This window comes from Hippocampus bargibanti, linkage group LG10, assembly GCF_051943395.1.
Source record: "Hippocampus bargibanti isolate YZ-2025 linkage group LG10, ASM5194339v1, whole genome shotgun sequence".
Lineage (NCBI taxonomy): Eukaryota > Metazoa > Chordata > Actinopteri > Syngnathiformes > Syngnathidae > Hippocampus > Hippocampus bargibanti.
Window position 1 is genome coordinate 4,078,489 of NC_142743.1, and position 14,182 is coordinate 4,092,670.

Genomic DNA, 14,182 nt, shown 5'->3' on the forward strand with positions numbered 1-14,182 from the left:
TTTAGCCTGAAAGCTGTCAAATCATCCACAATCAGCTCATTAGCATTGTGCTATTTGCGCTTTGGCGGACGTCACGGACCGCGGTGCCAGTTTGCTGGACGTCAAGGTCACCCCCCTTAAAAAAACTTAGAAGACTTAGCAGTTATCTATTAGGTAATTAGCTAACTTCTATTTGAGTTATTCCCGGTTGAACGGGGTCACCGTTGGTGGCTACATAGCGAGCTATCTAGCGAGCTATCTATTAGCTGTCTAACTAGCTAGCTAGTGTGACGGAGAAATGATGTATCTCTTCCTGGTTCTGGCTCGACGGAGTTTTATGAGGAAATACCAGGGGACCAAAGTGGTGAGCAAAAAAGACTACTTTATTCTTGTAAACAATAGAAGGACATGTCTGGTCAAAGTGGAAAAGCCAAGAGCGGAAGGGCCGCCCCTTTCACCTAGTTTTATCATACAGCAGTGATGACATCATCTCGACCAGGCCTATCAGCAACGAGGAAGGGGTTGGGAGAGTATTAGACTGAAAATGAATACTGCAGCACAACCTACAGGTACAAAAAGTTATCTAATAAGCTACATACATCCATGTAGACTAAACTAAACATGCAATAACATAGGATGTTTATGGATGTGTATAAAAACGTTCTATCACTAGCTCTCCATTAGTCATCTATTAGCTGGCTAGCTAACTTCATCTATTTGAGTTATTCCCGGTTGAATGGGGTCACCCTTGCGGGTGCGTTTGAACCCGGACGGTTCTATCAAAATCATCGGACGGCGATGATTGACAACCGCTGCTAATTTGTCGACCGCCGCCGCTGCATCAAACGTTCTCCTAGTCCGCTGCGCGCATGTGTTTGTATGTATGTGTGTGTGTGTGTGTGTTAATGTCTAATTGTGTGCAAGTGCGTGTGTATCACGCTCTGAGACGGCATGATGGATGCACAGGTTCATCATTCCTGACAGATGCTACGTGCTACGCTAAATTGCCACGACATACGTGTGTGTGTGTGTGAGTGTACATGCGCGCACGTGTGCATGTGCGTGTGTATGTGAAAGAGAAATGAGTGCATGTCTGCCTCATGATTCCACAATTACGAGGAGACCAGGGGGGTTCGTCCAGCGGCATGCTAACTAGCAATCTTGCTAATGTTGTCAACATGACCAGATAGCGCTAGCGTACGTGTCACCCTCTGCTTCAAGGGGTCGGCATTGGAATTTGGGCGATGAGGAAGCGCGGGAAGGAAGAGCTCGTCCAACCCGAGGCGCAGGTGGCCGCTCAGGACTTGAGGACCGAGCGATTCAGGTCGCGAATCGCCGGCCGGAAAGGCTGAAGGCCGCCCGCACCGGTTCCTTCCTGTTGACCGGATTCCAGCATGCCACTCGTTTCTCCGATGGATACGGCGATGGGGGCTCATGGGCGGCGGTGTCCGGGACGAAATGCCGGCGGATGGTCCTTGGTTTTGGGCTGGCTCGCCCTGCTCTGCGTCACGCGTTTGCCGGCGGCGACGGGCGACTGCTGGCTGATTGAGGGCGAGAAGGGCTTTGTGTGGTTGGCCATCTGCAGCATGAACCAGCCGCCCTACGAGGCCATCCCGGCCCACATCAACAGGTAAGCGCCCCCCCAACAGGGGGTTGGGAAGGGCGGGCCGGGTGGAGAAACCCCGACGGTCCTTCTGTCTGCCCGACCGCAGCACCATCGTGGATCTGAGGCTGAACGAGAACAAGATCCGCTCAGTGCAGTACTCGTCACTCAGCCGCTTCGCCAACCTCACCTACCTGAACCTCACCAAGAACGACATCAGTTACGTGGAAGACGGAGCTTTCTCGGCGCAGTTCAACCTGCAGGTAAGCCGCCGGGCCCGAGCTTTGATGGCTCGCTCACCGAGATGACCGGTCGTCCCGCATGTCTTTGTGGGCCCTCCCTCTTCACCTCCCTCAAGGTCCTCCAGATGGGCTTCAACAAACTGAGGAACCTGACGGAGGGGATGTTGCGAGGTCTGGGCAAGCTGCAGTACCTTTACCTGCAGGCCAACCTCATCGAAAGCGTGGCGCCCAACACCTTCTGGGAGTGCCCCGGCATCGAGAATGTTGACCTCTCCATGAACAGGTACCTCTGGAACAGGAAATCGAATCGCTCGTAATTGGTCCAAGCAGGGGTTTACCTGTGAGAGTCTGGACGGGACGTACCCAAGGCCGGGGTCAAGACAGGCTACACAAATTTTTCATTTTGGTTGCTTCGTGTCATTGATTACTTTGGGAGCGCGTCTGAAACCCATGGTGACCAATTTCAAAAACAGGGAGAGTCTGGACTTGAGAGGATCTGGTCCGTTCCCAAGGAGAAACAGTTTGACCTCAGCCTGGATATCTTTGTGTTCTTCCTCAGGATACAGGTACTGGACGGTAGTTTGTTCTCGGGCCTCTCCAAGCTGAGCACCTGCGAGCTGTACACCAACCCATTCAACTGCTCATGCGAGCTTCTGCCCTTCCTGCGCTGGCTGGCCATCTTCCCCAACCGGACCGGTGAGCGCATGGTCTGCGAGGCCCCCCACGGGTTCTTCGGCTACAACCTGCTGAGCCCCAGCGCGGCCTCGAGCCGACGCACCGCGTTGCACTTGTTGGGCCTGGTGTGCGCCGAGGACGGCGCCAACACCACCGCCTTCTTCATCAACGGGCTGCTGGATGCCACCGCGCCACCGCCGCTAGACTTTTCCCCGTGCGGACTGGACGACTGCGCGTCGGGAACTCCGCCCGACGAGGTCGTCTACCACACCGTCTTCACCGACGTCAATCCCGTCATGACGCTGAAGCGAGTGCTGCGCTCCAGCGCCGTGATCACGGTGGATATCCCGCACCCGTACCGCAAGATGTACATCCTGATGCTGTACAACAACAGCTTCTTCACTGACATCCAGACCCTCAAGCACCAGAGGCAGGACATCGAACTGACAAACCTGAAAGCCAACACGGACTACACCTACTGCGTGGCCTCCATACGCAACTCGCTGCGATTTAACCACACCTGCCTGACCATCTCCGCCGGTCACGGGGTCAGACCTCAACGGATCGGCAATCGCTCGTCGGCCACTCACTACATCATGACGGTCCTGGGCTGCCTCTTCGGAATGCTGCTCTTACTGGGCCTGGTGGTCCACTGCCTCAGGCGCAGGAGGTTGGCGAAAGAGAAAGAACGCAAACTTAGCCAGATCCAGAGGACGCTGATCGAGCTCAAGTACGGCGACCGGGGGGAAACGGAGAGCGCCAGCGCCTCCGCCGCTCAGAAAGTACCCGATGGAGGGGACGGTCCGTCCCGGGCACCCTACCCACTACAGGGCGTCGAGATGGACCCTTACCTGCTACAGGAAGTGGTGGAGTCACCGGCCTGCAAGCCCGCCAAGCTCAGCTACATGGAGGTACGAGGCCCCGGGCCCGAGAGGCAGCGAGAGATCTCGCCCCAGGCTGACCCCCGGGGCTCCGTGGCCGAAATCTCCACCATCGCCAAGGAAGTGGACAAGGTCAACCAGATCATCAACAACTGCATCGACGCCCTCAAAACCGAGTCCACTTCCTTCCAGCAGGGTGTCAAGTCCTCTTCCTTGGCGGCTGGCGGGGCCGTGTCCGCTGCCGAGCCGCAGCTGGTGCTCCTCTCCGACAGAGGGGATGAATTCCTCTCCCCGATCTACAAAGGGGGGCGAGGGGACCAAGGCTACCAGCATTCCTTGCAGCGGCACCATAGCGCTGAGGCTCCCGCCGGCTCCAAGAGGCCCAGCGCCTCCTCGTCCCCCGGCTCTGCCAGGAGTCCACGTTCCCTCCGCTCGGAGGGGGCCTACCACGCCTCCTCAGAATCTCGCTACATCGGGAGGGGCTCGCCCGGCGACGAAGCGCTGCGCCCGGTCAATCCGGCGGCGGCCATCCTGCGAGCCGAGGCGCGGAGGATCCGGCAGTACCACGAGCATCGCCATTCATACCCGGGATCTCAAGAACTTCAGCGCCAGCCGCGGGTCTTGCGGGACCTTGACTACCACCCGGGTGGACGCTGGCCCTCTGTCCTGGACCCGCTAACCCTCAGCCGGCAGGCCAGGCAGATGGAGCTGGCGTACTCTCACCTGGCCCCCCAGTACCACAACCTCAGCTACTGCTCCAGCCCAGAGGAGGACGACAACGACGATGATGAGGAGGAAGAAGAAGATGGCCTCCTGTGCACCCCCACCCTGGGCCTGTGGGAGCGCTTCAAGCTGCACCGAAAGAGGCATCGACGGGCGTCCGCGGAGGACGAAGGCTACGTGGCGGCTGGCCACGCCCTGCGGCGCAAAGTCCAGTTCGCCAAGGACGAGGATCTACACGATATTTTGGACTACTGGAAGGGTGTCTCGGCCCAGCAGAAGGCCTGAGCTGAGGAGGCTCGACAAGAGCACTGTGGAAGAACTGTAAATACAAAACACCCCACCCATATACCCCTGCTGAGTATGCGGGTTGTCGAGAGACAAGAATTGGTTGCGTTTCTTGAGAGACATTTTTACGGGATTGGATGCAATGGTCATGTTCTTCCAGGACGGGGGGAGCCAGGCAACGTTAGCGCTTCCTTTTACCGTCCCCTGTGACGCACTCTCAACTAGCTTATTGTTAGTTCTCCGCAGTGGTCCAAATTCTTCTTTGGTTCGAGCACCTTGTTTGACGTCAAGTGACACTTTTGCTTTTTAGTTGAACGGGCCTGTTAGCATAGCCTGTTAGCGTAGCCTATTAGCATACTGTTAGCATAGCCATCTGCCAGCGGCTTTGATTTGCCAATCCTCTTCCTTCTCATCCATGATGGAATTTGCCTTGATTTCTATAACCCCCCCAAAACGTCTGGAGTAGATTGGTCGCAGCGCCCCCCCTCAAGCACATGCTAAGCGTAGCCTGCTGCCAGGTATTTTTTTCCTCATCAGGACTTCTTGCCAAACTCTTTTCTCGATCCAATTTCAACATTTTCTAAAAAAAAGATGACATCTTATTACAGTTGTTCTTTTTTCCAAATGGTGGACTGCGATTTTCTTGGATTGATTTTGGAATGCAACAGCGCCCCCTTTCTACCTGGAGGACTACAACTTGACACTCGTACAGGACGGTTCTTGATACAGGTAACATCCGATTTATGACTGGCTCGACTTACGACTACCCGTACTTACGACCAAGCAGCCGTCGACGCGTACTACAATTTTGGCCAGCCAGCATGTCACAATTGTCACACACTCGCACAGCAATCGACTGCGTGACTACTCTCAATACAGTAGTTATACTGTGCAGATACCGTCTCCTGTAGTACTGTACACAGCTTTTTCCTGAGCTTGGGCCGACTTCTTCTGGCTGTTACAGGTACGTTTACAGTACATTAAAGTTTACAGTAAATTAAAATTGATAATAGGAAATATAAAATGATAAAAACATTTATAAATGAACTGTACAGTAAACAGTTTTGTATACATTACAGGTACAGGTAAACAGTCATAAAAATTGATAATACGAAATATAAAATGATAAAAATTACACTAAAATGCTGAATTTCAGCTGTGGAGTAATATTGATGGGAATTCCGGCTCTTTCTAGAGCTCGGCTCACCAAAAAAGATCAACTCTTTTTAGAAAGCCATTCTTTTGTAGAGAGGCAATTCTGTTGATCGGCTCAACAAAAAAAATGTGGCTCTTTTTAGAGGGCTGATTCTTTTTTAGTGAGCCGATTCTTTTTTAGAGAGCCGATTCATTTGACTCAGCTCACCAAAAAAGAAGAGAGAGCCAATTATTTTTTGAGAGAGGCAATTCTTTTTATAGAGGCGATTCTTTTCTTTTCAACAAAAAGATTTGGCTCTTTTTAGAGAGCTGATTCTTTTTTAGAGAGCCGATTCATTTGGCTCAGCTCACCAAAAAAGAATAGAGAGTCAATTCTTTTTTAGAGAGCCAATTTTTTTTTAGAGAGGCGATTCTTTTGATCGGCTCACCGAAAAGATTCGGCTCTTTCGGCTCCCAAATGGCTCCTCCGTTTTTTTTTTGTTTAAATGAATTTACTACCAAAAATAATGCCAAATCATATGGAAAATTAATTAATAATGTAAAACTGTACAAAGGCCGACGTAGACGCCGAAAACGCCGAAACATGTCAGGTATTTGAACACCGACAATACACTGTCTGTAAGATAAGAATCTGTTTTAAATTAGATATCAAGTAGACAGGATGAACTTAATACAACTATTACGTGAACAGTAAACAGTTTGGTATATATTATAGGTGCAGGTATACAGTAATACAAATCGATAATACGAAATATAAAATGATAAAAACGACACTAAAAGTGATGTAACGTATATGTATAAATGAAGTGTAAACAGTTTGGTATATAATAGCATTCAATAGAAAACATTGCTTAAAAACAACAGATTGACATTGTCTACTATCCTGTCGTGTGAACGTCACGTCGGCCATTTTGAATGGATTTTGACTTTTGACCGTTTGACTTACGACCGTTTTGTCGGAACGGAACCCGGTCGTAAGTCGGCTGTTACCTGTATTTGCAACAGATGTTAGTTAGCCAATAAGCTCAAGTTTTGTTGAATTAAAACAAATAAAAAGTGAAATGAATGTTTATAGTTCCCACTAAAGTGGGGGCAAAGTGCAGTAGTTGAAAAACGTCAAGGGAGGAAAAAAGAGCTTCAAACTCTTCGGTGGGGGGAAGGGGGGTTATGCTGTAGCTCCACTGTGTGTCATTGCTATTTTTCCAATTTTTTTCATCCTCCCTCGTTTGAAAACATTTGTACATATTTATTTGTTTTTGGCGGGGGTCTTTGCTTTTGTAACTCTGAGATTCCGCTGTTGTGCCAAACTTGATAATAGACAACAAAAAGACACAAAAAAACTGAGAATCTGCACAAGAAGGCGTCATGTTTGTAAGTGACCAAAATACTGTGCTCAAGGAATCGAACCCTCGCCAACGGAAACACAACTGAATGTATTTTAGCAAACGGCTAAAAACAAATGCATTATTATTATTATTATTTTTCTTCGATCACAAAATGGCAACATTTGTCCTCTCGTGCTCTATTACCCAGGATAGACAAAAGAGGCCATCTGATTGACTTGCTAATGAGGTGAAATCAGAGCCAGGGATAGACCAATAGAAGTCATCAGATTGGCTTCAGGGAGTGGTCTACTGCTCCCCCAACCTTGGAGCAGGGACCTATCAGAACAGGGGTCACCTCTGTCCAATCTGAATATAGGGCCAGGGTTACCAGCATAACTTGAGTTCGCTGATGAAGCTTTTAGGATGAGGAGCGAAATGTCCGACACCTTCAAAGAAGTACAGATGATGGCGGAAGAAACCTTTTCATCGAAAAAACTGCTGAAATCTCCAATGTACAGTGATACCTGAGCTTACGAACTTAATTGGTTCCCAGAAAGTTTGTGTAAGCAAGGCGTGTATTGCAAACATTAATTTCCCATAGGAAACCATTCAAATTAAAAACTAGTCCGCCAGCCACCGTGGCGCTGTGTGGTTTGGTTCGTCCGCCGAGACAATATGCTCGAAAATTTAATGTTCGTAAGGTGAAAAGTTCATAAGCTAAAGCGTTGGTAAGCTAAGGTATCACTGCACGTGTTCTCATGAAAATCTGCGCCCCCTCCCCTCTAAAAAAAAAACCCAGAGAAGATCAGAAGCCATTTTAGGAGCAATTGATGGCGAAAGATGGGTTTGCTTCTTGGTTGAGGTCGGGTTTCTCTCCTTAAGGTTTTCTGTTTCCGTCGAGGGTGTTGCGTTCAGGTTCTTCCGTTTTGGTGAGCGCTCTTGTTTGAGTTCCAAATACTGGTGGCAAGTGTCATTTTTTTTCTTCTTTTTTTCGGACACAATGAAAATAATGTTGAGTGATGTTGGACGCTCGCTTTTCTTGTCAAACGATGAAAAAGAGCACAATAAAAAAAATAAAAAAAGGGAAAAAACAACAACATTTCTGTCATTCTTTTGCAAGCATTTGTACCTTCCAAGACCTTTGGGGTTATCTTTTAATGGTCGAGTTTCTTGTACTTTTTTTTTCCCTCGATGCGGGCGTAGGGTGTCGGATTCTTATTGGGCTTGCACGCTCGTCAGCGGCGGCGGCCCTGGCCTTTGTTTCAACTCATCTTGTGCCGTTGCCACGGCAACAGGGCAGTGTGCAGGTTGAGAGGAATTCAAAGTGTTACTTTGGCTTTTTGACTGGCTGAAAGCAAGTGTTCCTTCCTAATGCGGGAAGGAATTCTAAGAAATACAGATTCATTTTTTTTTTTTTTTTTCAAAAAAGTACAAATGAACGATGATGAAAATCAATCATTTATGTCGTAAACCATGGGTGGCCAACCAGTCAGAGACTCGACACAAATCGTTTACAACGTAAACAATTCATTTGCGTCAAGTTCGCTCTCAAAATGGCAGGGAAAAAAATGCACATCAAAACGAAAATATGAAGACGAACACAGGACGTTTTTAACAGAGTGGGAGAGTTTTTTTTGTTGAGTGTAAGGGCAAGCCATTCTGCCTTATATGTCAGGCGTCATTGGCGCTTTTTCAAAGCGTCAAATCTTCAGCGCCACTTCAGCTCACTCCACGCGAACATCGACCAAGAAATCTCCAAAGGGACTGAACATCGCAAGCACAAGTTGGTCACTTTAAAAACTCAGACTGAAAAGCAGATACGTAATTTTTTTCGAAATTTTACAAAGCACCCAGAGACCGTAACGCTTGCATCATACCAACTGGCTTGGAACATTGCACAGGCTAAAAAGCCATACAACGAAGGGGAGAAATGCCTCAGTGACGCTGTGGAAATCTTGTCTCTTGAAAACGCCAAACTAAAACGAATGGTAGCAGATGTCCAACTGTCCCGCCACACCATTAAACGCAGAATATCAGACATTAGCACCGCTATTGAATCACAGCTGCACTCTGACTTTCAAGCAAGTGAGTATTTTAGTGTCGCACTGGATGAAAGTTGTGACATACAAGACAAGCCTCAGTTGGCAATATTTGCACGGTGTGTGACAAAGGATTGTGTGCTCAAAGAAGAACTGCTTGATATTGTGCCATTAAAAGACAGAACCCGTGGCATAGATGTGAAGGAAACAATGATTTGCTGCATTTGCAAAAGCAAATCTGCCCATACCAAAACTGACTGCAATAGCCATGGATGGAGCCCCTGCCATGATCGGATCTGTGAACGGGCTTGTGGGGCTGTGCAAAGCTGACCAAACATTTCCCAAGTTTTGGAATTTCCACTGCATCATCCACATGGAGCAACTCGTGTCTAAATCATTGAATTTAGAGAATGTCATGAAGCCTGTGATAGAAATCGTCAACTACATCCGCACACATGCGCTTCACCACAGACAATTCAAGAATCTCATTGCTGAGCTGGACCAAGGGCTTCCAGGTGACCTGCCGCTGCACTGAACTGTGAGGTGGCTGTCAAAAGGCAAAGTACTCTCTTGCTTTTTTGAGCTGTTGGATGCCGTGAAATTGTTCATGGAAGAGAAAGACAAGGACTGTCACGTGCTCTCGGACCACGAGTGGATTATGGATCTGGCTTTTTAGGTCGACATGCTGTGTCACTTGGACAAACTGAACCTTACTCTGCAGGGTAAGTCCGAAATTCTGCCTGACTTGGTGCAAAGTGTGTTTGTGTTTGTCAACAAACTGAAGCTGTTCAGGGCGCATATTCAAAAGGGAGATTTAACACACTAGCCCCGCTAGTCACAGATGAAGCTGCGGCTGAGTTAGAGATGATTGATCTTTGTGAGGAAGATCAATTGAAACCTGCTTTAAGGGAAGGGACCATTGAGTTCTGGAAACACGTGCCAATTGAAAAATACCCCAATGTCAAACCGGCTGCGCTTAACTCTTTCCTCCCCAGCAGGCATTTTGCATTTCTTCCCCCACAGCCTACAGAGACTGAAGCCTAGCTTTGTAGTGTGCTCCCTGAGAGGCTTCAGCAGGAAATTCATAACTAACATGTGTGTTCAAATAAACTGTTATAACTTCTTTATTTGTTCGATGAAAAGGTTTCTTCAGCCGTCATCTGTACTTGAAGGTGTCGGACGTTTCGCTTCTTATCCAAGAAACTTTGTCATCAAACTGAAGTCTTTCTGGTAGTTTAGGCCCTATATATATCCCTACCGTCCGGACATGGCGGTGCCGGACTCTGCTATGATCGGTCCCTGCTCTCAGGTTTGGAGGAGCAGAGGACTACTCCCTGCAGCTGCTCCACTGATAGTTCTTATCGTTCTGACTAACGACTGGCCTGATTGCCCCACTTTGACCGGTATCACCTCATCAGTATTACTAATCCTATGTTGCCTAAGCAGGCTATTGTATGAACGATCCAAATTGAACCTCACCCCACCAAACCAGTTTAATGAAGGATTTAGTTGTTTTATGACAATCACTTCTTTTACTCCCCTTTCAAACCATCCATGTTCTTTTGTTAATATTTTAACCTCATTGTCGTCAAATGAGTGGTTGCTAGGTTTTAGGTGCATATGTACTGCCGATTGAGGCCCACTAGTATTATCCCTGCGATGTTAATAGTCTTTTTTTGAGAATTTGTTGAGTCTCCCCAATGTACTGCTCTTTACAATTTTCATTCTTACAATGTATTGAATAAACTACATTACTTTGTTTTTCATTTGGTAGCCTATCTTTTGGATGCACTAATTTTTGCCTTAACGTGTTTATCGGTTTGAAATAAGTAGGAATTTTGTGTTGCCAAAGGACTCTTTGTAATTTTTCAAAAACTTCTGCAATGTAAGGTACTGCTACTCCTCTCCTTTTTGTATCTTGAGAATTATTGGTTTCATTCCCTATTCTTTCTTTCTGACATTTGTTAAATGACCACTGAGGATACCCACAGTTGGTGAGTGCTCTCCTGATATGTTTTGACTCCTTTTCTCTACCTTCAATGCTAGTTGGTATTAGTTTAGCCCTATGCTGTAGGGTTCTGATAACTCCTAATTTGTGTTGTAAAGGGTGGTTAGAGTCAAAAAGTAAGTATTGGTCAGTGTGCGTAGCCTTCCTAAAGACTTCTGTTTTTAGCGCTCTGTCCTCTTTTATAATTACTTTACAATCCAAGAAGGCGAGTTGGTTCTCTTTAATGTCCTCACGATTAAATTTAATGTTGACGTCTACAGAGTTGAGGTGATCTGTGAAGGATTGAATTTCTTGTTTTTTAATTCTGACAAAAGTATCGTCCACATATCTAAACCAGTGTCTAGGTTTTGTCACCGGGAAGGATGTGAGGGCCTGTTTCTCCATCTCTTCCATGCACAGATTAGCCATGACGGGTGAAACTGGTGAGCCCATAGCACAACCATGAATTTGTTTATAAAATTTCTCCCTAAATTGAAAATACGTAGTATTAAGGCAGATTTACAATAATTGGCAGATGTGATCTGGTTTAAGTTTGGTTCTTTCATGCAGAGAAACGTCCGCCAGCAGTCTTGTCCTCACCACTGAGACTGCTGCTGGGGTTGGGACAGATGTAAAGAAAGAAGTCACATCATAAGATGCCAATGTTTCCTCATGTTCCAATATGACGTTTTTGATCCTCTCTACAAACCCTGTGGTGTTCTCTACATGATATTCTGCGTTACCAACCAACGGAGCTAAAATAGTTTTTAAATATTTGGCTACTTGTATGTAGAGGAGTCAATGCTACAAACAATGGGTCTGAGGGGGAACCCTTCTTTATGTATTTTTGGCAGGCCATTGATACATGGCGTGGACTCTCCCGGGTATAATCTAAAATACATCTGTTTGTCTATATCAGGGGTCGGGAACCTTTTTGACCAACCATAAAAGTAAAATATTTAGAAATGTTCTTCAGCGAGAGCCACGCGCGCGCGCACACGGGCGCACACACACACACACACGGGGCGCGCACGCGCGGTCACTTTTCAACAAAATATCAGAATGGATTATTTAAACTAACTTTGTGATAGTACTCACCGTTAACATGAATGTTTTTCCGTTCCTCGTGATGAGTAAAAATCCAGGCAAACGATCGGAATGAAATTCAACTTGCCGGTCCGGAGGCGGAGTTACTGCTAGCTAGCCGACGCATGGCTCATAAGCTTCCACACTTGCCATCTGCAATCTACTTCTCGCAGCAGTATGTTGATGCTAACGTTAACACGGGGCTTGTTAAAATGTCACTGACATTCAACTGTTTCATCGATGGTATTGTTTCATTGCAAATTCGAATCCGAACATTTCACTCCTCAAAGGCGAATAAATCCTTCAGTGAATTCAAGCTGAAGTGCACTCGTGGGGCTCATTTAAAGGGGCGTTTACCTGTTTCGACTGACGGCCAGTGTCATCCAATCAAAATTGCGCTTTCCGCCAACTGCAGCCCCAGCGGGAAGTCAACGGCGAAAAAAAAACCAGAATATGTATATAGTTTTATCGGTGAGCCATATGCAATCATCAAAAGAGCCATATATGGCTCGTGAGCCATAGGTTGCCGACCCCTGGTCTATATGTTTTCCTTTCTCTAACTTTTGGAGACAGTCTATCATTTCTTTCTTGTATCTATTGGAAGGGTCCCTTTTTAGTTGCTCATAAGTGTTAAAATCACTGATTAACCTATTTATTTTGTCTTCATAATCCAATGTGTTGAGAAGCACTGTGCATCTGCCCTTGTCTGCTGGTAAAATAGTAATATTTTTGTCTTTTTGTAGAGTAGTTAACGCCTTTCTCTCTTCTAATGTTATGTTGGACGGAGGAAGTTTGGCACTACTGAGAAGGGCTGACATTTTAATGCGCAGATCATCTGCCTCTGCATATGAAGTTTATGCATTTCACTATCAAGGTAAACCTCTTCTGAATAGCTCATAAAATAGTTACAACATATACTTACGTGGTATTTCATCCATGACGAAAAATAGAAGGCGCTTTGAAGATGGAGGAGAGCACGTTGTGTTGCGAATGAAGGAGATGATGTCACTGACGCTCTTAAAGGCAAAGCTGCATATAACCTGCTTTAAAGGGACATGTAACTTGTGCCGCATCAGTTTCAATCGGCACTTGAACTGCTACCTTTCATTTTCTCGATCTATAAGCACAAACATCTATTCACGGCCCACCTGTAGTCAGCATCCGGCATTATTTGTTATCGCTTCAGCCCGACTGGAGGCGTGATTCGGGATACACGGAAGTAAAAACACAACGACTGTCGTCGTTTGCCGGGAGGAATGAGTTAAGATACTGTCAATGTTTGGGTCAAGAATGTTTTCTATCCTGAAACATTTGAATCAAAGCATCAAAGGTTCTGACTGACACTCATGTAAAAGAATTGCTTCGAGTGGCAACAACAGAATGCAAGCCAAATTTAATGAGGATTGTCCAAGACAAAGAATGCCAGAAGTCCCACTCAGCAACATGCACACTAATGTAAATTATTATATTTTTGTTTGTGGACTTGGTTGAACTGAGTTTGTGTGTGTACAGACAGTGTTCTTTGTTGCCTGTGATTTTAGTACTCTGAGTCAATTTCCGATATATTTGTTGATTTTGTATTTAAAATGTGATACTTATAATAAATCTGTCTGAGCAGAGGTCTGTGTGTGTGAGGGATGGGGTGATGGGGTGTTCATGTGTGCCCATGTTTATCAAAGTCAGCGTTATTGTCAAATTGACATACAGCACAGATGAAATTACGGTCCTCTCGAACCCAGCGTGCAAGGCACTTATAATGACTTTAACAAACATAATAAACACAAAAACGCCAATTTGCCGGGAGAGCAGAGCTGCTGCCTGTTCACGCGTCACCATCTTGATGTGGCTCTTTGCAGTAACATCGTAAAAAATGTGGCTCTTAGTATCTGACTGGTTGGACACCCCTACCATATATGGTTGTTTTTTCCAGCTAAAACACCTTACATGGTGTTTTTTTTTTCCCATCTAAAAACGCCTTACTATACATGGTTATTTTTTTAAACCAAAAACGCCTTACTATATCCCTGACCAAAGACAAAGACAAAGACAAAGACAGACACGGCTGTGCGTCATTATTCTCCCGGGAATATTAGCCATCGTTAAGGTAAACTGCTATTTTGGTGACTGTAATAACACTAGGACTACTGCAGGAATGTCCAGCGCTACACCATACATGGTCATTTTTTCGGGCTAAAAATGCCT

At 46.4% G+C, this 14,182-nt stretch overlaps 1 protein-coding gene across 1 annotated transcript; it reads left to right on the top strand.

The window, feature by feature from the left end:
- Positions 1-1,373: 1,373 nt before the first annotated feature.
- On the top strand, positions 1,374-10,749 carry LOC148892173 (protein ELFN1-like). Its single transcript, XM_089005457.1, has 4 exons — positions 1,374-1,609; positions 1,692-1,845; positions 1,941-2,107; positions 2,384-10,749. The coding sequence occupies exons 1-4, from the start codon at positions 1,374-1,376 to the stop codon at positions 4,386-4,388; spliced, it is 2,562 nt and encodes an 853-aa protein (XP_088861583.1). The 3' UTR covers positions 4,389-10,749.
- The last annotated feature ends 3,433 nt before the right edge of the window (positions 10,750-14,182 follow it).

Bases quoted from the DNA above. Each gene is read 5' to 3' on its own strand.
- LOC148892173 (XM_089005457.1), top strand. From the start codon at position 1,374: ATGCCACTCGTTTCTCCGATGGATACGGCGATGGGGGCTCATGGGCGG. The intron at 1,846-1,940 runs GTAAGCCGCCGG...ACCTCCCTCAAG, and splicing joins CGGCGCAGTTCAACCTGCAG to GTCCTCCAGATGGGCTTCAA. The intron at 2,108-2,383 runs GTACCTCTGGAA...GTTCTTCCTCAG, and splicing joins GTTGACCTCTCCATGAACAG to GATACAGGTACTGGACGGTA.